The sequence below is a fragment of the Heterocephalus glaber genome, unplaced genomic scaffold (genome assembly GCF_053883595.1).
Source record: "Heterocephalus glaber isolate CG9 unplaced genomic scaffold, H.glaber_assembly_v1.0 deba00000281, whole genome shotgun sequence".
NCBI lineage: Eukaryota > Metazoa > Chordata > Mammalia > Rodentia > Bathyergidae > Heterocephalus > Heterocephalus glaber.
The window spans coordinates 10,727,854-10,755,166 of NW_028258139.1; the positions used below are offsets into that span (position 1 = coordinate 10,727,854).

At 45.1% G+C, this 27,313-nt stretch overlaps 1 protein-coding gene across 1 annotated transcript in view; it reads left to right on the forward strand.

The window, feature by feature from the left end:
• Positions 1–27,313, forward strand: part of Cacna2d4 (calcium voltage-gated channel auxiliary subunit alpha2delta 4) — a 110,466-nt gene that overhangs the window by 31,191 nt on the left and 51,962 nt on the right. The window contains exons 16-25 of the mRNA XM_087182720.1: positions 1,315–1,389; positions 4,959–5,045; positions 5,596–5,667; positions 13,907–13,968; positions 14,996–15,063; positions 17,505–17,550; positions 17,622–17,719; positions 18,240–18,333; positions 24,191–24,286; positions 26,352–26,479. Of these exons, the coding sequence (XP_087038846.1) occupies positions 1,315–1,389; positions 4,959–5,045; positions 5,596–5,667; positions 13,907–13,968; positions 14,996–15,063; positions 17,505–17,550; positions 17,622–17,719; positions 18,240–18,333; positions 24,191–24,286; positions 26,352–26,479 (826 nt within the window). The remainder of the gene's footprint in view (positions 1–1,314; positions 1,390–4,958; positions 5,046–5,595; positions 5,668–13,906; positions 13,969–14,995; positions 15,064–17,504; positions 17,551–17,621; positions 17,720–18,239; positions 18,334–24,190; positions 24,287–26,351; positions 26,480–27,313) is intronic.

Genomic DNA, 27,313 nt, shown 5'->3' on the forward strand with positions numbered 1-27,313 from the left:
GGTTGGCTCTGTTGCTTTTGGCCATGTGATGAGACAGCATATCATGCTGAAGACCTTGGGTGGAGCAAAGCTGCTCATCTCATAGCAGCATGGAAGAGAGCGTTAGGAAGAAGCTGGAGTCCCAGTGTGCCCTTCAAAGACACCCCTAATCCCAATGACCTAACTTTTTCCCAGTAGGCCCCACCTATCAGCCCTTTAGTATGGAAGCCTTTGGGAGATATTTAGGATCTAGACTGTAAAAGGGGCAATCATAGGCTCCCTGTACTGCCCCACCAGGCCCAAGAGCCTCTCCCCAAGCAATGGCATCCAAGCCTGTAGGGAACATGGGAAGGGGACGTTACCAGAACCTCTGCAGTGAGTCCTGGTCTCCTTCGAGCCACGGCAGCACACGGCGAATTACAGGAAAGGTAGAAAAATGAGACTGAGAAGAAGCTGAGCTTTGGGTCTGATCAGTGTTGCTCTGGGCAGCAAAGACAAAAGCCCCCTAGCTTGCAGCACCTTTTATTCAGTACACGGGGAAACAGATGTAACAAGTGAAATGCAGAGTTCAGTACTTCACATTGGGATAAACAAGGTGTAACAAAAGGCTGGGGGGGCAGTGGAAATCTAAGAACAATGAGGAACTATGCAGATGAAGATTTGGTTTCTCCCTGGCGTCTCCCACAGGTGTGGTCTTGTCCTGGAGCATTACAGCGTCCAGGGATCACTGAGGTCTCAGTTGTGACCAGAGGCCAAAATGCAATTATGTCTGGAATGTCCTAGCTGGGCTGTAGGCAGGAGAACTAGGCCTACTCAAATGATTTTTCCCTAGAATTATGTAGCATTGCTCCCAACACAAGCCCATAACTAGGAAGGGATTGCTCCATCTGGGGTCCATACAAGTGTAATGTTGAACATGGCAACAATAGTTTATCCTCCAGGCCCCTTTGCCATCACTGTCTATGACTTGCTCTGTGGGCTTCAAGAAGATATTTGTCTGCTCAGTGCCTCAGTTTCTCAATTTGCTTCTCCATGCCCTACAGTTCAGCTTTGAGAGTAAATGAGATGACATCATCAAAGCCCCTAGAGTATGTGTTGGGAAAGAGTCAGGTAATGAATGACACACATTGATACGGTTGCTCCAAACAGTAGGATTTGGAAAGGACTTCAGAATCAATGAGTGGAAGTATGATGCTGGCTCAGTTACATTTGTATCTGAAAATCTCATAGCTGTGAGCTGCCATCTTGAACCATCATGCAGCCACAAACCCCTTCCCAACTCCAGTCATCCAATACAAACAGCCATCTAACGCTCTTAATCCCTGACTCTGGCAGCTTGGGGTACATGGATATGCCTTTCTGAACACTAACAATGGCCACATCCTCTCACATCCTGATCTTCGACCCTTGGTAGGTACAAATCTTATTTGCCTTGGGATTCTAATAATATGGGCTTTGGGGCTAGTTCACAAATCAGTCAAAACTCATTAAATAACATGAGAAAAAAATACATTTAAGTCATGGTGCCTGTTTTCAAGTTGTTTATAATCTAGTAATAGAGACAAGACAAAAATACGTGAAATGATTGATAAGAACACCAGAGGTCATGTAAGTTAAGGCTGTAGTTTTGAAGCTAAAGAGCTCTGTAGGATAGTGGATTCGTTTTCCATTACTATAACAAAATACCTAAGAAAATCAACTTATAGAGAGGAAAGACTTATTTTGGTTTGCAGTTTGGGAGGTTTCAATTCATAGTCAGTTGACCTATTGCTTTTAGGCTTCTGGTGATGGTGGAGCAACACATTATGGCAGGAGGATATAGTATTGGTGGGGGGAGAAGAGAGACAGAGAGAAAAACACATCACAATTCCAGAATCTTCTCTGAAGTCACACCACCAGTGACCTAACTTGCTCCCACTAGACCCCACCCCTTAAAAGTTCCACCACCCTCTAATAGTGTCATGCTGGGAACTATGCTTGCAATACATGAGCTTTTGGAGGACATTACAAATTCAGGCACAGTAGACATTTACTCACAGGCCCCTCACTGCCTCAGTAGCTCTGCTTCTCTTGCAGCTTAACAAGCGTATCAGCAAAACTCCAGGGACCCCTGAATGGGGCATGAACAATGGGCCCACAATAAAAATGACAGGGGACCTCTCACGACAGGTGAGGGTCAGTGGTACAAGGCCCATGAATTTGTCTTAGGATGTTTCTGAGTAAGCCTGCCCCCTTTCTAGAGCTCTTCATTTTGATACAGGGCCTTGGGGTATTTTCACATGAGTTCAACTGAGCAGTTGGTATCTGAGAAAGAAAGTTTCACCATTCTGCCTGAAAGCTTTGCCCTAAGGTGGAGGACTCTCTCCTTCTCTGGCCACAGCAATGGGCGTTGGCCATGGCCATCATGGCTGCACCTTTCAGTGCAATGATTGGTAGGGGAGCTGAAGTCCCAGAGGGATCTTAGCACTCTCCCTCAGTCTTCTGTCAGGTAATAGAGAGAGTTCAGGACAATACACCCCTGGGGCATTTTCTTTGCCCTCGATGTCATTTGTAGAAACCAGTCTACACCAAGTCCATTCTGTTGGGTTCAAGTAGATATGGAGTGTCCCCAAGGCAACCGATTGAGCTATTTTAGGCAAACTACAAGGTTCATGGTAGAGAGAGATCAGAGCACACAAGAGACTGCCCAATCCCCTCTGTCTCCCAATTCAGACTCTGAGGGGTAAGCATCTCTACCCATAATGTGTCACAGTACTGGACCAGTGGCTTCAGTGGGGGACAGCCTCAGTGCTAGCAAGTGCCTCACTGAAGAAGAAATAATATTGATGTTGATCCTTGAGCTCACTTGTAGAATTAAGGGCACGGATCAGAAACTCACCTGTCACCATCTGTGTCATCCAGATAAATACAAGGCTTTCACCAATCAATTCATATTGTGAATTGCCTCTACTGTGTGCCTGACCCTATGGTGCTTTGAAGAATGCTATGAACAGAAGTTTATGTCAAATTAAGAAAGTAAAGTTTATACAAATTAAACAATTAGGGAATAATACCACATGGGACATGACTACATAACAAGAGGTGTGGCAAGGCTAATGTCATGAGCTCTCTAGAGTAGATACTATCAGGAAAACATTAAAGGTTGTTCCTAGTAATAAATTAGAAGGTCGTGAGTCATACCATGGGCCTGAACTCTTCCTGTGTCAGTGCCTCTAACACAGTGGAATTGTGGATTTAATATGAGGCGCTAAATATGACCCTTCAGGGGGCATCAGGATTTAGGAAATGGCAGTGCAGTGTTGCACTCACTCCAGAGAAACAGACTGCACCTAAAAAAGATGGCAGGACAGTGCTGTTCAATGAGTATGGACGTCAATAAGGCAACATGCAAGAACGTCGTGCAGCATGAGGGAGAAGAAAAGGAAAATGAAGTCCGTGCCATTGTGGTGATTGCACTGCAGACATCCTAGATGGGCAAGAACCAAGAATGATGCTTTCCTGGGGGAAAAATGATCAAACAGTAAGAAAAAAACTCTCTCAGAATCAGAACACACAAGGACAAGGACTTCAACCATGCAAACATCTATCTGCTGAGGCCTCATTTTACTAAAGTAGACAGGTTTTTAATTTACCCGAATGATAAGCTATCCTCTTTCCTTTTATGTTTTTGGTTTTTGTTTGTTTGTTTGTTTTGTACCGGGGATGAACTCTGGTCCTTGCACTTGTGCAGCAGGTGGCGAAACCACTGAGCTAAATCCCCGGTGATAGTATTTTGAAGCCCTCTTTTTTTTTTTTTTGGTACCGGGGATCGAACTTAGGTCCTTGTGCTTGCAAGGCAGGCGGCGGAACAACTGAGCTAAATCCCTGGCCCCTCCTCTTTCCTTTTATGATGGGGCTACTAACCTAAACCTGAGAAATACTGAAGACTTGATTATAGATAATTTTGTGATTATCTGTCTTAGCATGGGGGGAGGTCAAGGCCAGAAAATAATTATAATAGAATGTTAATTAAGGCTGACAAGTTGGAGACAAGTTGTTACTAAGCTCTGCAGATCTGCCCTTGGTTCTATCCCATTCACAAATTCTATCCACAAGGTGAAAATGCACATGGCAGATGCCTTAGGGTCTGCAAGGTGTGGCTAATCTAGTTGGTGAGAGAATGAGTACAACAAAGTGTTCTCATAAAGAAATGAGCTAAAACTAATGAGATTAAATTGATTAGAAATGTGCAGAAAACTCTGCAAAATACTCTTCCCAAACATATGGCTGTGAATATGTGATTCAACAGTGCATCACAGGATGGAGGGAGACCGAAGTCTGACTGACTGATCATCTCAGCTGCCACAGCAGGACGACTGTCCAGGAAGCCGGCAGACTCCTAGGCAGCCATTAGAGCAGAAGGAAGCTTTGGTTCACAGATCACACCCCACATCACACTGCCCAGATTCCATGTGATGTGTTGATTTTTATCCTTGAATTTCCTTGTTTGGTGATACTGACAAAGCAGCATGGATTCAGAAGGAGCCAAACCTTCTGCAAACTGTGAACTTCAGGCTGGGAGAATTCAGTCCCAAGAGTGACGGGGCCTTTGAACCTCTGAAGGGTTGTCAGGAGGAGCACATTGTGTGGCTCCAGAGGAAAGCACTAGATCAGCAGATAAAAGTTAGAGGGAGGCAAATTCCAGGTCTGTAGGAGGAAGAACTTTCTAACAATTAGAGCTGTCCAAACTATGACAGCTGACTCACAAAACAGGGAGGTCCTCATCGTGGGAAATATCCACCCAGTGGCCATGAGACCATCTGTCACAAATGTTGGCATAGGAGAGCTGTGCGTTGGATAGAAGTTTGGTCCAGACAGCTTAAGGAATCCCTAAAATTCTTTGATTGCATTTGTAAACATGAAAGGCTTTATGTAATAGAGGAAATAGAAGTAGGACCACATGCTAACCTGGTATTTTCCTTCCTGCCCATCCACTCCAGTACAGAGAGGGGAAGAAACTGAAGCCCAAACCCAACTACAACAGCGTGGACCTCTCTGAAGTGGAGTGGGAAGACCAAGCTGGAGTCGTGAGTGGGGAAAAGGAGGGCAATAAGAAGTTGCTTTATGTAGCTCTGTATCAAACCAATGAATGGCTGGCTGCAGGCTGTGAGGTTTCTCTGTACTTCCCAGGCAAAGTGGTTCAATCCCAGAGTGATTACAAACCCCGGCCAGAATTCCCATAAGGTGTAATTCTTTTAACAGCTATGTAAATATATCTTCTTAAGTCACAGGAATTATAAGGCAGAATGAATCCACATCTCTAAACTACTGAGTTTGAGTTTCCATGGTGTGTTAGTCTCCATGTGATATCTTAGAGGAAATTAGGGCTCAGCAACATGAATCTGAATCCTCCAATGCCTCAGGCACCTTTGGAGCATTGTCTTGGTGACTACCCAGAGTTATAAACTAGATGGCACCTGGAGTCAGGTCTCTCTTCCCTCCCGGTATTCTGCTCGGAGGAAAAGGGGAAGAATCAAGTGTCCCAAGGGGTCCCCTGTAATCTGAGCAGTAAAGTTCAGGTCCTTGCATCGTCCGGTCTGAGCCATGGAACTAACACTATTCTCTTTCCTCTTGAAGCTGAGAACAGCCATGATCAATGGGGAAACAGGTTCTTTCTCTATGGATGTGAAGGTTCCTCTGGACAAAGGGGTAAGGAGCTGGATATTGAACCAGGATGAGGTTCTAGGAAGGCAAGTTTCAACCTTTTCGTTGATATTTGATTCAGATTTAGCTTAAAGCAAGATTATATGGGTGCTTGTTGTAGCCTAGAGAGCTTGGTTAGAGGCCTGGCCAAGGAAGTGGCTGCCCCAGGGAAACCCTGGCCAAGGAGCCACACTCCTGTTCACACCCACGCTTGGCTCTTTGGAGACTGGTGGGTGCGGCAGGCTAGCCCAAGTCATCTACAGCTCTTCTTCCTTTTGCTGCCTGCTGTTTGGGCCTTTGGTTGTTTATTATGAGAAGGGGAAAAGTGACAGTTAATGTGCAACTTGTCAGCAGCTCTGCTAAAACATGTCATGGGAGAAGAGGTTGAAAATATCCTGCTATACCCTGTAGCTGATTTTCACCCACTGTGATCACAGAGAATCAGGAATCAATACCCTTGTTGATACCACTACTATCTTTACATCATTTAGAAAAGGCCAGTGCATCTCCTCACTTAGCAGGTCCCATTGCATCTACTGATTTTGCATTGTCCCCTGACATATTTACAAATGTCACCTCCTCCCACACAGCCACCCCCACCTCCTCCTCCCGCTGCCCATCTGCCTCGGCTCAGAGAACACAGCATCTGTCTGCAGCAATTAGACCCGAGTTCTCCCACAAATCCAGCCCTCCATGGAGGCCAAACAAGAAAGTGCTGGGAAGCAAAGCATCCCATTTGGGCCATGGGCTGCTGTTCATTGTGACTCCCATCTGATTGCTGTGGCCTCCATGTGGCCTTTTATAAGCCCTGGGGTGAGAAGGGAAGAATGGGCAATTTGGATGGTATCAGGCCACCTGGGACAGCTGCTCCTTCTCCTGATCCAAAAAAGCCAAGATTTCTTCCATTCACCCCATCCTTACCTGAGCCGGACTCCTGCTCACATGCAAGAGGGCTGTTATCCAGACCATTTAGCTCTGGGCCTGCTAGAGCATTTACCCCATCATGGAACCTGTAATATGCAAGGGACACCCAGCTCAGCAACCTGAAGACAGATTTCAGTGTGGCCGTGCCACGCCTCAGACACATCAACTCAGTGGGTGTGGTTTGTCTTCCACTCTCTTCTCCCAGGGCCCAGTGTCCTCATGCTGCCTTCACACTCCCCCAAGTCACAAGGCAGAGTCCTAACCAGACCCAGCAGTCTGAACTTTCCCAGAAATATCTACCTATCCCGTCAAAATGTATTCATTGCTGCTAACCATCCAGGCTACATATTACTAATTTAACCAAAACTTCCTGATACACAGGTGCTTTGATGTACAAGAGGAGGAGGAGAGAAGGGGAGGAGGAGGGAAAGAACTGTAATAGATATTTCATAGCATATTAGATGTTCATGTCTTACAATGACTACTAATTGTACTAATAATGGTGGCCCACGCTTATTAGAAACGGGGCTGAGCACTTTCAAGTATTCAATCATTTAACACCACCTAACAAGGTTAGTGCTATCCTCTTCCTATTTTTTGGCCATTCAGAGAAGCCAAAATCTTGCCTGGTGTCACCCAGATAATACATTGCAATTCTACACTACACCCTCCTAACCTCTAGTGGCTAAGTCTTTTTTGAAGCACTGGCTCTGAATTCTCAACTCTCTAACTTTAAAGTTTCTCTTAAGTGTCTTTGAAATACTATTTCTATTTTGTCTTAAAATCTGGTATCTTGGGCTCAGTGATAGAGCCTTGCCTAGCATGAATGAAGCCCCAACACTGCAAATACAAATAAAATTTTAGAACACTGATGTGTACACTCCCTCTACCCCATTAGATTTCATTTAGCCCTCTTTAATCTTTTCTGTCTTTGCTCTTTCCCCAAAAGCTCCTGGCCCACGTTGTGTATGGGGCCAGCTCAGGGGCACTGAGCCTTTCCCTGCTCTGGCCTGTTATGATGCCACTCTTCTCTGACGTGGCTGCTTTTTCTCACCACCAACAGCTCTGTCTCTGTGTCTTCTCTTCCTACAAGTCCACCAACTATCAGTGTGTTCCAGTTGCCCATCCATCGTGGCCCTCTCAGTTGAGTAGTGCATCTCAGTTGATAAGCTGGTTCCTCTGTAGAAACAATGGTTAGTACAGGTCCAGGCCAAGGAAGGAAAACTTTCTTAAAACATTGTGGGAATATCTGTCATCACTCAGGTCTCCCGGGTCACAGTCACCTGTGCTGTTGTGAAATGACTGAATACTTGAAAGTCTCTGGCAGACTTTGCTTTGGGCAACCCATCTTGGACCCACACAGGGATCATCAAGTCCAGGAAACAATGTACTCCCAGCTGAGCTGTTTGACATGGTACAAAATCACTACAAGAACAGAATGAACATTTTTTTACATTAGACCTACTTTACTATATATATTTACAGTATACAAATAAAGTATTCATATTCATATACCTAATGATATGATTATTGTAGCCAACAAATAATGTAATCATATATGTAGTATAGATAAAAATATATGTATATATTCCTTTTTTCTTTTTTGGGCTAAGGAGACCTAAAATTTACACTCTTGGACAATCATCAGCCTGTGATATGATGTTATTAACTACAGACTTGTTCATCCTACAACTTCAGACCTTTTGAGCTACACGTTTTCTCCTTTTCCACCCACCCATCTGTCACCACCTAGTAATTAATGTTTTATTATCTCTTTATATGTATTTGCACTTTTTTTAAGATTCTGCATGATTCTATTGAGATCATGCAGCATTTGTCTCTCTGTGTCTGGCTTATTTCACTTAGCATAATGCTTTCTAGGTTCATCCATGTCATTGCAAATGCCAAAATCTCCTTTTAAGGCTCCATAGTAGTCCATTACATATATAAGGTATATATTTTTCTTCTAATTTATTTATCCAGTTATCCATCAAAAGACACTGCTTGTTTCCATGTCTTGACTATTGTGAATAAGAGAGCAATGAACATGAGCTATTTTGCAGATATTTTGAAGATGGTGATTTCGTTTCTCTTGGGTGTATGGTCAGCAGAGGGGCTGCAAGGTCATATGGTAGTTCCATTTTTAATTCTTCTAGGAAACTTCCTACTGTTTTCCACAATAGTGGCACAAACCTATACCATCAATCTATTTCCCTTCTAACAGTGTGCATCCCCTCCCACCAGTCTGCATCTTCTCCGACAGCTCCGCTTTTCCACACCCTCACCAACACTTGCTACTTTCTGTCTTTTGATAAAAGGCATTCTAACAGGTGTGAAGTGACATCTCATTGTGATTTTGATTTGCACTTCCTGGATAATTAGTAATGTTGAGCACCTTTTCCTATACCTTTTGGCATTTTACTGTCTACTTCTGAGAAATATCTATTTAGCTCTTTTGCCCATTTTAAATTGGGTTATTTGGGCTTTTGCTATTGAATTGTATAACTTCTTTATGTATTTCAGACACTAACCCTTTATCAAATATATGGTTTGCAAATATTTCCCCTCAATCTATAGGTTGACCTATCATTTTGTTGAGCAGAAGCTTTTAAATTATATATAGTCACACTCTTTTATATATTTTTGCTTTTCTTGCTTGTGCTTCCAAATAGAGATTTTTAAAACCAAAAAATGCAATAACTGAAATAAATTCTTACTGGATAGGTTTACAAGCACATTGGAGAAGGGATAGTGAACTTGAAAATAGCTCAATAGAAATTACCCAGTTTGAAGAACAGGAAAAGAACTGGAAAAGAATAAAGGAAAGGAGGGTGAGAGGGAACCTTAGTGACCAGTGGGACAATATCAAGTGATGTATGTTCTTGACTTGTGACAGTTATCTTGACTGTCATGTTGGTTGGATTAAGAGACACCTGGATTTTGAGGGTGATAACCTCATCAATGGTTTAGCTCATGGATGAGTTTATAGCTAGGTGGGATATTAGGAGGTAGAGCCTAATTGGAAGAAGTAGGTCACTGCAGGATATTCCTTTGAAGGGTATATGTTTTCCTTTGGTTCTTTTTTTTTTGGTACCAGGGATCGAACTCAGGTCCTTGCACTTGCACAGCAGGTGGCGAAACCACTGAGCTAAATCCCCGGCCCCTCCTTTGGTTCTTGATCACTCAGCTTCTCAGTAGCCATGAGGTGAGCAGCTCTCCTCTGCCATGCCCTTTCTCCATAATGGCTCTGCCTCTGAGCCAGCTGACCATGGACTGAAAGCTCCTTTAAGTTCTCTATGTCAGGTATTTGGTCACAGCAATGGAAAGATGGCTAATACGGAGTTCAAAAGGAAAAGAGAAAAGATGATTTGAAAAACTAATGGTTGAGGGAGCCTTGAATTTGGTGAAAACATCAATCTACTGATTCAATAATTTCAGGAAACCCTATGCAGAGTAAAAATAAAAAGAAAACCACATCTGAGCACAAAATAGATCAGCTACTGAAAACTAAAATTTTTTCAAAGAATTTAGAAGAAAAAGATGGATCATAGAGAGGAAAATAATGATGGCTAACTTCTCCTTCAGAAACAATAAGATAATGTCTTTACAACCCACAACGTGGGAAAAAATCTTCACCTGCTCTTCCTCAGACAAAGGTCTACTATCTTGAATCTATAAAGAACTTAAAAAGATCAGACCTCCCAAATTTAAAGACCCAATCGAAAGATGGGCATCTGAAATGAACGGACATTTCTCAGACAAAGAAGTAGAAATAGCAAATAAATACATGAAAAAATGTTCAACATCACTGGTCATTGGAGAGATGCAAATGAAAACAATGCTGAGATTCCACCTCACCCCAGAAAGAATGGCTGCTATCATGAAATCAACCAATAACAAATGCTGGCAGGGCTGTGGGGAAAGAGGAACCCTGCTCCACTGCTGGTGGGAGTGTAGACTGGTGCAACCACTGTGGAAATCAGTATGGAGATACCTCAAAGAACTAGGACTGGAAGTCCCATTTGACCCTGCTATTCCACTGCTGGGGATCTTCCCCAAAGAATCAAAAGAATCACACCACAGTGATATATGTGCACCCATGTTCATAGCAGCACAGTTTGTAATAGCTAAAACTTGGAAACAGCCCAAATACCCATCAACTGGAGACTGGATAAAGAAAATGTGGTTTTTTTATAAAATGGAGTACCACTCAGTCATAAAAAATGAGAAATTAGAGACATTTATAGCTAAGTGGATGCACATTGAGGCCATACTCTTAAGTGAAATAAATAGAACACACATGAATAAATACCGAATAGTTTCTCTGGTGTGAGAAACTGAAAGTGTAAATAAGGACTAAATGTATAATAGGTAATGTGAACTAGGAAGAAAAGGGACAAAGGGGAAGGAAGTGGGAGGGCTAGGGGAAAGGATAGAAGGGAATGGGATTAATATGAGAAAATGGAAAAATAGGAACAAAATCTTTGTAAATAGGGAGGACTGGAGGGGTTGAAGGGAGGGCTGGGCAAGGGTGAAAAATAAGAACCAAGAGAGACTATGTAAAGGTGCAGATTTCCAATGATGAATGTCATTATATTGTATACCTAAAATGTACCAATGATTAGAATGAATAATCGATAATGCAAAATAGGAAGAAAAGGTCCAAAGGGGTAGGGGTAGTGGGAGGGGAAGGGAAAGGAAAAATGATAAGAAATGGAAAAAATGGAAACAAAGTCTTTGTAAATAGGGAAGGGTGGAGGGGATGAAGGGAGGGCTAGGAATGGGGAAAAAATAAGAACCAAGATGCATCATGTAAAGGTACAAGTTCCAATAAAATAATTTAAGTAAAAAAATAAAATAAAATTTTAAAAAATTAGTTTGAGGTGGATTACAACCCTCAATATAAAGTTTAAAACTATAAAGCTTTTACAAGAAAATATAAGAAAAAACTTTTCAACTTGAGGGTATGCAAAAAATTTTTGGACAGGGAAGGCAGGGGAAGGGGGAAAAATAAGAACCAAGAGAATAGGTAAAGGTGCCTATCTCCAATGATGAATGTCATTATGTTGTACACCTAAAATGTACCAATAAAAGGATATACAAAAAGAAATTTGTACAACACAAAAAGCATTAAATATAAAATAAAATTGAATAAACTGAACTTACTTAAAAGTATAAAGTTCTGCTCAGCAAAAGAAGTGAAAAATACAAGAAATTGTAAGAAAATTAAAAAGCAAGGAAATTAAAATGAAAACAAATATTCCCAAAAATACATAAAGAACTCCTACAAAGCAACAACAAAAAGGCTAAAAATCTGGTTAAAAAAATGTACAAGGTACTTGAGCAACCATATCATAATGACAGATGTGCACCCGACTACTTAGCACTTAAAAGAATGCTTAACAACTGTAAGTCATCAGAAAACTGCCAACTAAAACTAGAAGATTCCACTTACCACCCTATAAAATGGCTAAAATTTTAACAACCAAATGCTGGCATGGATGTAGAGAAATTCAAACTCTAATGGACAAGTAGTGAGAGTATAAAATAGTAAAACAATTGGGAAACTGGCAAGCTTCTTTAAATAAAGCTACATATATTTTACCAAATGGCTCAGCAATTCCATTTCTACTCATTTATGAAGAGAAATGAAAACACGTGTCCATAAAATGTGTTTCAGTGTGGTTATAGCAGCTTTATCCACTATAATCCCAAACTAGAAACAACCCAAGTATCCACCCATAGGTGGCTATAGAACCAACTATGGTGTGTTCATACATTGTAGCACTACAACAGTGAAGAACAAACTCCTGATATACACAGCAATGTAAATGGATCTTAAAAACATGTTGCTGCACAAAAGAAGCCAGACCAAAGGAGTGCATTCCATAAAAACAAGGCAAGTTACTCTGTGAGGACAGAATTGAGAGCTAGGGTTTGCTCTAGAGCACAGGACGCAGATGATCTAGAAGGGCTAGGCAGAGATTGTAGAGGATGCAAGCATCCCAGATCTTAATGGGGAGGTAATTTCTTGGCTATATACAAACTAATCAAAACTAATTGAATGATACAGTTAAGATCTATGTGATTCACCGTTTTTTCAATTTTGAAAAAAAAGGAAAAAATAAAAAAGATGACCTCTAAGTCTGATGCTCAAGCCAGCCCATCTTGTTTCCCAGGGCTCTCAAGTCATTACCGCCCATGCTGATTCCCAACTCCCTCCGCACATCTCCGGAGACATCACCATGACTGCTGTGGTGGGGGATCTCAGGGACCTGAGTGACAGAGGGGTCAGGAGGGCCTGGCTGGACACTGAGGACAGGGTGGGAGAGCCAGGCGCCTGGCTTGTTCTAAAGCCCTTTTCCTCTAGAAAGCAAACCATTCCTGGCACACCCTTCCTCTGTGTCCCTTCCAACATTTCACTCCAATTTTCAAAGTAAAGAAAAGTCAGACAGAAGTAGGAAAATAGTACAGATCCTGGGCCAACTGCAGGCTTTGGCTTTCATACTGACATAATCTTGTAATCTGAGACAGCATATTCCACAGAGCTTCAGAGCCCAGAACACAATTTCACAGCAACTTGACTTGTGAGATATTCCCCTTCACCCTGGCTTACAAACAAGTACGCTGATGCTTAGAGAAGTAACTCGCCCTAGAGCATGCAACTTGTGAGTGGCTACGCTGGGCTAAAGCCATGTGCCCAGCCCAGCCAGTACCCTTGGCCACTGTATGTATCACCTGACATGCTGATTCTACAAATTAAGCGGCAACTGCAAAGATGACAGCTTTACAAAGGAAAAGGATGTAAAAGGACGATGGAGCTGGGGGCGGGTGCCGTGGAGAGGCTGTGGTGTCTCCATTCTCCCTGGGCTGTACTCTAGGCAGGGAAGCTTGTAAGTGGACTGTTTGCATATGTTCTAAAAGCTTTCAGCCCTACCCCTAGCATCCTGACCCCATAGGAACCCTGGAATCACCAAATATTATAGCTACCAGCCACACTGGCTATCATTTAAATTCATATAAATCAAAATAAACTAAAATTTGAATATTTAGTTTACCAGTCACATATTGCACATGCTCAGTAGCCACACCGTGGGGTCACCATGATGACAGGGCAGGTGCAGACGTTGGTCTTAGACCAGACAACACCACTCCCACCCTGGGCCACAATGTTCTGGACCTGAGATGATCCTCTTATGGGTGTGAGTAAGAGGGCATAGTGGGATAGCCAGGGAGGTGGCCAGGAGGTGGGTGAGGAGGTGAAGAGACTCGGGTGGCTGTTCTCCTCTCCACCAAGCATACTTCCTTTCTGCTCTCTCAGAAGCGAGTCCTTTTCCTGACCAATGACTACTTCTTCACGGACATCAGTGACACACCTTTCAGGTGAGGGACCCCTCACCTTATTAGCAGGAAAGAGGGTAGGTGGGACATGAACACTGGTGACTCAGGGTGCAACTTTCAGGTTTGGGGGATGGATTGTCTCATATTGGAAGTTTTGTAGCAAAAGACCCAGATCACCATTCAGATGAGTCTAGGCCTGCTTTGCCAGTGTAACCAGTTCTGCAGTTCTGCAGTTCTGCAACCAAACTAGTTCTGCAGCCAAACTCCTGGTTTGAATCCCAAGGCCACCAATTATAATTACAGGCTGTGGGACCTTAAGTTATTTAACCTCTCTATGCCGTAGATTCTTCATCTATAAAATGGAGCTAATAATGGTAGCTATTTCTTGGCAGTGCTGTGAGGATGAAATGACATGATCTACTTAAAAATTGCAAAGCAGTGCCTTTATAAGATGAAAGGATCAAATTGGAACATCTTTTAGGTTCTCTTCAGTTGTACAGAGTTTGTTTTTTTTTTTTGGTACCGGGGATCAAACTCAGGACCTTGAGCTTTCGAGGCAGGTGGCAGAACCCCTGAGCTAAATCCCCAGCCCCAGTTGTACAAATATTTGACTCTAAGCTTTGCACAAATTGGGAAACAAATGGTCCTTGCTTCTGAATTACTTTGTTTCTCATCAAAGCCCTGTCTCCTTGTCCTGACTGTTCATTTGAATACACGGGGAGTTTTGTAAAATTACCGTGCTTACCCCCCAAGCAAACCGAGTGGTTCCAAATTCCTGGGGTGGAACCCAGGCACTACAGCTTTTAAAGCTCCAAGGATTCATACTTGATGTTCCACCAGGAGAAGGCTGGCAGTACTCAGCCGGTGGGAAAGGACTGTCCTGCTCCTGGGCCACACAGACCTCTCCTTATGTCAGGGGGTCCTGTGACGTGCAGGATGGGCCTCGATTAAAACAGTGTGAGGAGTCCTTGGTGTGGTGTTCCCAGGACCTTTCTCAGGACGAAGGGCTGATCACAAGCTAGTGGTGCTCCAGGCCTGTGCCTTCCCCTCTCTCTCTCTCTGTTTCCAGCTTGGGCATGGTGCTGTCCAGGGGCCATGGGGAGCGCATCCTTCTGGGAAACACATCTGTGGAAGAAGGTGAGTTGGCCAAGTGCTGATGGGATTTTCCCAGGGTCCTGGGTGGGACCAAACTGGCCACCTTGCAGTCCCAGGCTTAAGTGCACGCAGCCTGGGAGACAGCACCCCTGGAAGAGAAGGGCACTGTGTGTCCTGTGACTGCCAGCAGTCAATCATCAACAGAGCCAAAGAACTGTCAGCCCTGCGTTGTCAGATCCTGGGAGGCCTTGCTAAGCTAGAGAGAAGGGCTGTCCAGAGATGCATTTCTTTGCAAAACTGCATTTTTCATCACAAGACTACCCAGAGGGTAGAAAGGAGGTGGGAAGGGTGAGGGATTGAGCAGGGAGCAGTGGACACACCTGCAGCCTCAGCTATTCCACAGGCTGCAGCAGGAAGATCGCAAGTCCCAGGCCAGCCTGGGCAACTTACTAGACTCTGTCTCCAAATAAAAATCTAAAAGAGTGAGGGAGCCCGTCTATTCATACAGGCTTCTACAACAAAGCACCACAAAATGCGTGACTTCAAACACAGAAGTGTATTCTCTCCCAGTTCTGGGGGCCGGGCTCCCTGCGGGAGGACTTTTCATTGCCTCTTCCAGCCTCTGGTGGCCCAGGCCTTCCTCAGCTTTCGGCTGAGGTTGCCCTCCCGCTTCATCGCTGCAGCGCCCGCTCCCCTCAGGTGTGTCTGCCTGTGTCCCCTCTGTCCTCCCAGGAGGACACCCGACACATAGATCCTGGGCCCACTCGTGACCTCGCCTTAACTCGAATACAGCAGCCAACACCCTATTTTCAAAGAAGCTCGGATTCAGAGGTACCAGGGGTCAGGACTGCTGCATATATTTTGAGGGGATAAACCTGGTCCCCTAACAGGGAGCTTATAGGGGTGAACCTGAGAGAGGGAGGAAAGAGAGTGGGGGTGGATAGCAAGGAGGGGCCCCACCCCACTCAAGCTACCTGGGGACCTTGACAGAACGTGACTGGCAGCCAGGGGCCCAAGTGTCCCCCGAAGCCCCTGGAAGATGTGGCCACCATTCTATTTAGTGCTCACATTCTCCCCATTCCGCCTTTACTATCCCTTTAAAGCAGCTCTTTGCTCCACCCTTCTCCCACCCCAGCCGTCACCGCCTCTTCCCTGGACCACCAGCATGGCCTCCCAGTAGGCTCTGTCTGTCTTTCTCTGAACATCAGCCCCAGCGATCTTTCTAGAAGTGCCGAGTCTGACCACGTCACTGCTAACAGCTTTCTGAACTTCTCACTCCCCCTGACTGACCACCAAGGTCTTCCTGGGTGCTCTGCTCCCCCTGAAATGCACTCCTCTCCAGCCCCCGCCTCTTCTCCCAGCTCGCTCTGACCCACCATCAGGTCCCAGCACGGGTGCCACTCTTCAGAGAGCTCCCGCAGGCAGTCCCTGCCTACACCCACCTGGCGCCCCCACGTTGCCCTTCCAGAGAGATTGCCGGATATCAGAGTCCCCTCCTCCTCTGCCTTCAGAAGCCCCCCAAGCCGTCACACTCCCTGGTCTTCCCTGTGTCTTCTTCCTCCACCCAGGTATTCCCATGTGACATCACTCCAGGGAACAGACCCACTTCTGGTCCGGGGCGCCAAGTCACGCGGTCAGCTGGGCTCTGGAGGCCGAGATTGAACTCTGTAGCTATTTGTGTCTATGTCGGTCCAGCCTTCCTTCAAAGGGCTCCTCCCGGATGCCGGCTGGCCTTTCCATCATCTTGTCCTACAAATTTAACAAAACTGGGCCGGGGATTTAGCTCAGTGATTCCGGACCAGAGTTCGATCCCCAGTACCAAAAAGAGAGAGGGGGAAAGAAAGAAAGAGAGAGAGTGCAAATTTAACAAAACTGCAGCACCTGTTTATGTTTGAGTGCTGGGCAGGAGCCGTACAGCAACTGCTCGTTCAATTAACAATTAAATACTGAGCGCAATCAGTGCAGGCCCTGAGCAGGGCAGGGGGCACAGAGAGCTAGGGGACACACATGGCCCACCTCTGCCCTCATTTCTCATGGCCACAGCTCAGTGGGGCCCAAGGGAGCCAGTGAAGCCGGGGCGGGGTGGGGGGGGAGTACGGGCTTCAAAGTACCAGTTCCTCGGAGGGAGATGCTACGGGGAATTAAATGTAGCTGCTGCATGTAGCCTGTCTATAATGACTGGAATCCAACCTGGAAAACGAGGGATGACCTGAAAGCAGAAGGAGGGAAAAGATGATCTCTGGCTGGCTGGTAGCTCACTGAGGATGTGGTGCTCATCCCAGCCCCGAGGAGCATTTGGGATTTGGGCACAGGTTGCTCCGTGCAAACCTGTCAATGTCCAGTCAGTTGAGCTCCTCCTCTGGCTGTGAAGGAGAAAGACCAGAACGCAGCCGTCCTACAGAATCATACCGGGCAGCTGTCTCTGGGCACCGGGGAGACACCCCAGGCAGGGACATTGTCCTAATTGCGCACTCTGGTTCCAGGCCTGCACGACTTGCTTCACCCAGATCTGACCCTGGCCAGTGACTGGTAAGCAGGAATAGAGGATGGGAGGGAGAAAGGTGGGTTTTTGAGGTAACACGGACTCTCCTGGGTTCCAGGATCTACTGCCTCACAGATATTGACCCAGACCACCGGAAGCTCAGCCAGCTGGAGGCCATGATCCGCTTCCTAAAAGGGGAGGACCCAGAGCTGGAATGTGAGTGCCACCCATGCCATGGGGATGACTTGTCCTCCAGAGCCCTATAGCTTTCCAAAGAGGAGGGGGTTAGGAGATGGGAGGAAAGGAGGGCTGCACACAGCCCATCCCTGGAACACGGGAGTGGTCTAGGAAGAACAAGGGTAATCTCAGAGGAGAAGGCGTGGCCAGCCTCACCACAGGTCCAAACTAAACACTACTCACTGGGAACTGTGGTGACCTAGGCTGCCCCATGTCAGGGACTGACATCCTTTGGAGGCTCTGTCCACCAAGCACTGTTAAGGGCATCCACCTGCTGTCAGCTCTGTCCCTACCATCACCTAGCAGGGCCCTGGGCAAACAGCTGATAGTCTGTGTGCTAAAGTTCCAACAAGAACGTCTGGCCAGATGGCCTCATAGAGCCTATAGCCTGTGAGGGTTTTCCAAGCTCAGTCCTTAAGTTCCTCTGCACAAACACCACTGGGCAGCTCCCTGGAGAAGGGGAAACAAATGGCTTGCTCTCCTGTGACTTTGCCCCCAGGTGATGAGGAGCTGGTGCGGGAGGTGCTGTTTGACGCAGTGGTGACTGCCCCCATGGAAGCCTACTGGACAGCGCTGGCTCTCAATATCTCTGAGTACGTACCAGGAGGGGCTGAGGGTTCCATGGAGGAAAAGCAGCTTGCTGCTCAGGCCCCCAGTAACCCTTGGCTGAGTCAGGAGTCCTCCCAGCACCTGGCTGGCAGCTCAGGAGACTATCCAGTCCTCTGGCTTCAGACAGCATAGATGAGGACAGGAACATGTAGAGTGAGGTACAGGGCAGGAACGACCTTCACACCAAGCCCTCTGGAAAGTGGGGCTCTGCAAAGCTTCTACACAGCCCAGGGCTGCTGCCTGCTCCTCACTTTGAATAAACACCAGGTGCAGGTCCCCTGAGGCACAGATCTAGGCCTCACCCCAGGGCAGCCCCCTTCCAAGGACCTGCTCTCTGGGTTAGACTCTGCCCAAGGATGCCCATCAACCCAAGAGCTCCTGTGAGGGCAGTTTAGGTAATTTGGAGCCTAGTTTCCAGGAGAGAAGGTCATGTAGAGTGACACCAAGCAAAGACCGGCAAAGGGAGTGTTTCGTAACCCTTTAGATTCCCTCACTCCCTCTGCTGGCTTTTCCCTGGTGTCACTGTGTTCAGTGGCCAGGTAGAAAGATGAGTGTCGTGGCAGCGTGGGGAGGGCGGGTAATGAGTGTTGGGGAACAGTGTGATGTTGATAAAGTTAAGATTACAGTGGGCTGGGCCGGGGATTTAGCTCAGTGGTTTCGCCTCCTGGTGCACAAGCGCAAGGACCGGAGTTCAATCCCCAGTACCAAAAAAAAAAAAAAAAAAAAAGATGACAGTGGGCCATATCTTGTTCCTGAATAAGAAGATCCAACACACGAAGATCTCAAGCCTCCCCTGCACATTCAATAAATTAGCTTATTACTGATATCCTAATAAGTCTTCCCACAGAATCTTATAGTAACACTATCCTGGTGCACGGTGTGAAGGGGTATGCATTGTATGCTACCATTTCCGCACAAGAGGGGAGAGAACACAGTGTATACGTGCATGTGCGCATATTATCCACACATGTGGTACCTGTGGGAAGCTGCTTAGGACAGGTTCTCATTGATTTTTCCTGGTTAAAACCATGAGGAACTGGGCTAGGTGTGGAAAGGACACTGCACTGTATAACTTTTTAGTACAATTGTGAACCATGCAGTGTAGGAGCCTTACGAAATAAACCCTAAAATACGGAAAGAAACAGGGCCAGGCACCATTTTAAGTACCTAATGCTTATTAACCATATGATATGGGTGCTGTCATCTCTCTTTCACCAATGAGGAAACCAGGATCAAACAACTTGTTCAAGGTCATGTGCCTCATATGCGGCCAAGCTGGAATCCAGGGTCCAGACATGAGCCCCTGTGCCTCTTCTGCAGGGGGCTGATCATTAGGTCTGAGGGGAGGGGTACCACCGTGCTCTTTCCAAGTTCAGAGATGAATTATAGAGGCTTTTTAGTGGTGCAAAACATAGAGAAGCAAATGTCCTTAACCAGGGTGTGCTTTACAGAAGTTGACCTGGGTAATTAATATAAAATAATTTAAAACTGAAAGGCTAAGTTTTATAGTCATCTCTATAGATGCAGAAAATGCGCTTGAACAAATATCCATTCATGTTTTTAATAAATTGATAAAATTGACCTAAGCCTAAAAGCTAATATCTTAACAGAGCTTGAGGCTCTCCTGCTGAAGATAGGATCAAGCAAGACACTTCCCCACTCTTGGGTGACAAGCCAGGGGTATTGGTGCACCTAAACACATGACAGCACTTAGAGGCAAGGTGTACTGGAAAGGAAGGAGTAAATTTATCTCTATTTAAAAATAATATGATTAGGGCTGAGGTGTGGATCAGTGGTTGAGTGTTTACCAAGCATGTGTGAGGCCTTGGTTCCACCTGTAGTGAAAATAAATAAGTAAATGAAGGTAATATGATTATATACTTGGAAAGTTCAAATGAATTAATAGGGAAACTATCATATCCAGTAAGAGAATCTAGTAAAGTAGTAGGTTATAATGTCAACATTCAAAGACAAAAGAATATTTAGATGAAAAATCTTCTTTAAAACAGCAAGACATAAAACATAAAAATGTTAGAAGGCTGTAAGAATATATAAAGCATATACTATAAGAACAGTCCAAAAACTATATAAAGAGAATTATGAAACATTCTTGTAAGACACAAAAGTAGACTTGAACACATGGAAAGACATAGAGTGCTTTTTTAAATAAGAGGGCACAATACCAGAAAGATATTAACCCTCCCTGAGTTGATTTACAAATTTAATGCAATCCCAATGGTAATGCCATCAATCTTTTTCTGCATCCAGATAAACTGAATATAAAGGTCATTTGGAAGAATAAGCAAAAATAGTCAAAAATCTGTGGAGCAGAAAAGCAATGAAGGGAGGATGCCCCACCCGGCTACTAAGGCATATTACAAAACCTCTAGAGTTTATGGAGTGTGGTCCAGGCACATGAAACGACAGGCAGATACAGGGGACAGAGGAGAAAGTCCAGAGCCTCACCCACACCCATGTGGGGACAGCCTGTGGCAAAGCACTGTGTTGGTTCCAAGCTGGAGAGAGGGACTTTTTAATAACTGGCTGGAGAGCCATATGGAGAATGATATAATTGTGTTCTTTTCTCACACCATACACCTGGGTAAAGTCCAAGTGACTCAGATTTAAATGTGAAAAAAAAATGAAATCATATAAGTACTAAAAGAAAACATGAGCCAGTTGCTCTAAAATCTAGGAGTGGGGAAACCTTCCCCAACAATGACTCAAAATTCAGAAGCAATAAAGGAATGATGGACAAATTTAACCACACAAAAATGTTTGTATGGCAAAAATGAAAACATAAGCAAAGTAAAAAGAGTAACGACAAATGGAAAAATGTTTGCAATTATGAAACAGACAGCGTTATTATCTCTATATTATATATTCATGAGAAATAAAGAATTTCAAGGGTAGAGAAGTGAAAGACCAGCTACTATCAAGAAAAGTGCTCAAGAGATATGGACAGTTCTTAGAAGAAATCCAAAGAGCCCCTAAATATATAACAAATGCTCAACCTAGCTATGCATATTAAATACATATTAAGACTGTACCAAAACTGTACTTCTTATTTGCTCAATGGATAACCATCTAAGTTTGTCAGCAGGTAATGTTCGTGAGATATTTAGCAAATTTATACATACATTTACACTTTGACCCAGCAATCTCAAAGAGACAGGAATCTTTCCCAAAACATAAAAGCAAAAATATGAAAAGATGTACACATGAACTATTCACTTAAAGCATCGCTTATAACAGATTGACAACAACCCAACTTTTCATCAGTAGGAGGCCAGTTAAATAAACTGTGGTAGATCCACACAGTGGAATACTATGCAGCTATAAAAACTGAGAAATATTTGTATATACTGCCATAAAATTATCTCCAGCAATAAAGTGTATATAATACTTCCACTGTTTATCTAAAAAGAAACATAAACATATTTTCATAATTATTTACACGTAATACATACATAAGTATGTACAAATACACATATTTTTCTTCACTTTCTTTTTAAATTTAAATTTCCTCTTAACTGATACATAAAAATACTACAGATTGATGGAGTACGATGTAATGCTTCAAAGCATGTATACACTGTAATATTTAAATCAAGTCAAGCATATCTATTTCTCAAACATGCATCATTTCCTTATGGCAAAAATATTCAAGCTTTTCTATATATTTTTTTTTTCAGTACCGGGGATCAAACTTGTGCTTGCAAGGCAGGCGCGGCACCACTGAGCTAAATCCCCGGCCCGCCGTTACATTTTTAACTGTATAGAACTTTGCTATGATCTCTGGTCACCCTGGCGTGCAGTGAAGCTTGTGACTCCTATCTGCCTGTGTAACTTAGCACCTCTGACCAACCTTTCCCGAACTGCCCTCCCTGCTCTTCTTGGCCTCTGGCAATCAACATTCTTCTTTCCACATACATATTTTCTAAATAAAATGATAAACCAAATAGAAAATGTTACGCATAGGTGATAAACTAAATAAAAAATGTTACCTACAGGAAGACTGAAGGAACAGGGGGATGAATACAGAAACAGTCTCCAGAATATGCCTTACTTTCATACTAACTTTGGTTGTGAGAGCCTTGTGAACGTTTCATATGATTATAAGACAAAATTAAATTTTAAAAAGTAATCTCTAAACATTGAAAGCAATAACATATATATCTAGCTTTGTATCAAGTTCATGACTAACTATAGATAGGGGAGTTCTTTCTTGAGGATTTAGAGCTATAAACATTAAACAAAATCTGAAACTGTGCTCAGTAATAACATTGCTAGAAATGATATTGAGTTCTTATTTAGAATACACAGAGCAAATAGAACTACGTTAATATCTTAAGAGCAAAGACTTTCTGGAGAAGAGGAAAGATATTCAAATTTCAAAATTTAAAGAAAAAAAATTTAAATACAATGGTAAAAATGAATTAGAAAATACCAATTTGAACTCAAGTTATACTTTTTCTTAGAGAAATAAAAAGGAAATGCTATCTTTTCACCAGAAATACTTGTGTAAATCTCTCCCCGCTGAGAGGACCAGAGGGTGCTCAGAGAGCACCCTTGCCCCACACTGTGGCCGTTCTGGGCTGTTCTCAGGAAGCTGAGCCATTCATGGACCTTGATCAGATTCTGACACAACCAAACTTTTTTTTTTTTGGTACTGGAGATCAAACTTGGGACCTTGTGCTTTCGAGGCAGGAACTGAAACCCCTGAGCTACATCCCCGGCCCTCAACCAAACTTTCAAAACAAAACTTGAAGCATGATATTAAGGAACTGTGGGCTTTTTAAAGGGTATAATGAAATTCCTTACATTTTAATGATACGAATTAAAATGTTTACTGGTGAATTATCTAAGACTTTAAGATAATCTAGTTGCCCTGAGTTGTGCATAGAGTACTCATTATACTTTTTAATAGAGAATTGGGTTGGATGTGCATAGGGACCACTCAGAGGGCCTCCTCAAGCTCAGGCCTCTGGGACGGTTGAGCCCCACGGTAATTTCAGGGCACACTGTGCAGGAGCCCTTCTCTCCACCCCTGGGGCTGAGGGGCACATGCCTGGTTTCCAGACCCCTTTCTTCCACTTTCTAGACTCAAGACCAAATGTTTTCACCCCGTTCCAGGTACTACTCCTCCCATCTCTGCCAAGCCTTGATGAATGTTACCCTTAGCGATGCTGTGGTGTTGCCCACCGTGTACCGTCATAAAAAAATGACAGAGGCATTGAGAGGAGCTGGATAACAGCCTCTCAGAAATGAGGCTAGGGACAAGAATATTAGCAAAGTCAGAAGTTATATCCTCCCACCCTGGTGCTGTCCTCTTCAAGCTCCTGCTGCCACCATCATCACCTGTATTGAGACTGAAACTCTTAGCTCCAAGGTAGCCAGCTAATAGATTTTTCTTTCTGCAAATCCCATTGGCCATGCTGTGAAGCCTAGTGGGGCTTCTCTGAGGTGCTCGCCCTCACAGTCCTGTCGCACAGGAAATTAACCTGCAAAGCTCAACACCCATGAGGACCTTGGATGTGCTGGTGATGAGAAGTTACTACTTTTAGGTCTGGGACAAAATCTGCCTCCCTGGGTTCCTCTGCCTTCCAGGACCAACTCCCCCAAAGCCAGGGGACACATGAGGAGCTAGATCTGACACACCAGAGAGACAGGGGCCAAAGGGGGGCAGCTAAGGAAAGGTACTTCCTGGGAGCTGAGGAAGCTCAGGCTTCCTAGCAAGCCCCCTGCACCAGGCTTTCCCCAAGCTCTCTGCAGACCCCCACAGGGACCTACTGTAGCCACGTCTGCGTGCTCATTGCTCCCACTCTGTCTACCTCACAGTGAGTCAGAGCAAGGGGTGGACCTGGCATTCCTGGGCACCCGAGCTGGCCTCCTTCGAAGCAGCTTGTTCGTGGGCTCCGAGAAGGTGTCTGACAGGTGAGTCCTGCCGGCTACCTCTAGGAGTAGGGTCCTTGCAGGATGGGAAAGGACAGAATTCCAGGGTGTTCTTGTGACATGTGGACAGAGAGAGATTTGGCCTCAGCATGCAGGGCCCCCAAAATCTAGGGAAGGTGAAAGGGTGGGATTTACCAATTGGGAGAATGAGGAAAGTAACTGTTTCACACTGGCTTAGACAAGTCTTGAACATGTCCCTAGGAGGAAACAGAAGGTGGTCTAGAAAGAGAACAGCAAGACTTTGAAGCTAGGAAGGTTGATCAGAGATTCCACTTAGAGGAGTTGCTAGGAGGGAAACTCTTAGGTTTTCCTCTCAAGGACAGTCTCCGGTGACAGGCTAAATCGTGTGGCTGTGTCATTCCCCTTTGCAGTCTCTTTCCCACCCTGCAAGAAAAGGGGCTGCTCTGGAGCCCTGTACATGGGAGTCATTTATGGACAGCTCACTGCCTAGCTCAGGGTGGAGTTAGGATTTGTACTCTAATCTGACAGGATTCATGTCCAGCCGCATGTTCCATGGTTATGGAAGCCAAGGATCCTAAGCCAGCAGTTCTCAACTGGGGGTGACTTTGCTTCCTACAGGGAACATTGGGCGATGTCTGGCAACATTCTTGGTTGTTACAGCTGGGGGAGATGGGGAAGTTGCTACTGGCATCTAGTGGATAGAAGCCAAGAATGCTGCTAAATGTCCTAAAATGCATGAGACAACCCCTGCAACGATTTCCAGGCCCCCATTGTCCCTGGTCCCAAGGTCGAGAAACCCTGTCTAAGCAAAAGCCAGATGTGGCAGAATTCTGCCTGTGAGGCTCCAGCTTGGGCCCCATCCCAGGTGCCTTTTAGTTGGAGGGTAGAAGACCAGGGTAGGGGATGGAGGATCTGCTGCCCTGCAGATCAGGAGACAGGTAAGGGCCCGAGACACCGGAGAACAGCAGAAGGGACTGACGGGCAGACTTTACCCCACCATCCTTGCCCCCCGCTCCCTTGCTGCTCCTGTTGCTAAATCCAAGCACACTAAGCCACAATGCACCATTTTTGAGCTTCTTCCAGGACTCTGCAACAGATCCACACTTGCTAAGCAAACCCAAGGCTTCTAGAAAAACAAACCAACTCGCTCCCTTATCTCTCCCCCTTCTTCTTCCCTTCCCCACTCCCTCACTCTGACAGCGAGTAGTAGAAAGACAGAAAAAGCCTGTCTTGATGACTCCCAGTCCCTCTAAAGGGCTTCTAAGGATGGATGAGGCAGATCTCTGTACAGACACACCTTCCTCTGGTGGGCCAGGACCTTCGCCTCCTGTGACTGCAGTCCCTGTGATGACCACAGGTGCACTTCTGGGTCCCAGAGGGCTCCCTTCACCTGGACTGCAATGTGACTGGCAGCCCAGAAATTGTGCAACAAGACAGCTCTACTTCTGGAATATGTGAGCCTGTCACTCTCAAAATCCAACCTCAGTGACCCACTTTGTCGATTATCCACAGCCCTTTTTTATCCTTCCACCCCTGCTGCCCCGGCTGCTCTGGACCAACACTCCCTTCTGTAGACTGGTGTGTTTTTAGGGAACGAAAAACCATAATTTGCAGGTAAGACTGCTCAAAAAAGGGAAGGCCACAGTACACTCAAAAACCAAGAAGCAATGACTTTTGCAGTAACCATTTTTGGGGCAATTTATGTCCCACATTATCCAAGTGATAGAACTGACTATACAGTTTCCTTGCTCAGACTTGTCAGTGAACCAAACAAAAAGAACTGAAGCTATAGCCAAAAGAAATAGGCCCTGCAGGCAAAGAGGTCTGCATATTCCCTCCTAGTACAAGCCCAAGCAAGGCCTCTTCTAGCTATCAGTGTGCCATCAGACCAGTATCATTTGCTTCTGGAAAAGGAAGGACTGGCTGGGGACAAGACCAATTTAAGGCCTAATATTTGATACCCATCTGCCACTGAGTCAAAGCCCGGGGGAATCACTCTCTTGGCCCTGCCAAGATGAGCTTGTATGGAAAAAGGGTCGGTCATGTTCCAGATTTGAGGGAGCTACAAAAATCCTCCTCCTTTCAGGAAGTTCCTGACACCTGAAGATGAGGCAAGCATTTTCACAATGGACCATTTCCCTCTGTGGTACCGCCAGGCCTCTGAGCAGCCCCCTGGCAGCTTTGTCTTCAACCTACGCTGGGCAGATGGACCAGGTGATCCACACTCCTGTGCTCCAGGACAGTGCTCCTTCTCCTGCTGTTCCCTCAGTGGGAAATGGGAAGGAGACCCACTGCCATGGGAACTCTGATCCCCCAGGGTTCCCTGTCTACCTTCCCTCCTGGCCACCTGGGCAGCTTGAGAAAGCCAAGCCTCCCCACATTGTACTCCCTGGGTGAAATAGGACTGGTCATTTTATTCCCCAGGTAGCAAAGATGGCATTTCATTGCTTTTTTTTTTTTTTTTTGGTACCAGGGATCGAACTCGGGTCCTTGCACTTGCGCAGCAGGTAGCAAAACCACTGAGCTAAATCCTCGGCGGCATTTCAATTTCTCCATGGAATAAAAGAAAGAGATGTAATGCAAAAGTCAAGAAAGCTAGCTTCTAGCCCAAATTCTAAAAATGAGATCAGAAATACTGATCTCTAAGATTCTTCTATTTCTAAAAATCTGTCTTTGAAAGTTCCTTCAACCTCCCTGATGAAAGTACTAGACTGTCTCATTGGAGGGCAGCTACACTTACCCAGTTCCCAGGACCACGATGGCTCTCCCCACAGAAAGAAAGCCACCTGGTCTCCACTCTCGGGGTCACCCAGGAGCCAAAAGGCAGGCAGACAGAACAGACCCCCAGGACCAAGCCAGCAGATCCTACCTGCCAAGGACAGAGAGGCACCTCTGGGTAGACAGGCACCAGCTCCTACCATGGGAGCTGTAAAGAGAAGAAACATTAAGTGACTTTCACTAGGCACTAAGAAGACACTGTAGCCAGGGAGGCTGAGCGGTTGGTCCAGAACTTTGTGGCAGGTGAGCTCAGCACCGAGTTGCCGCTGG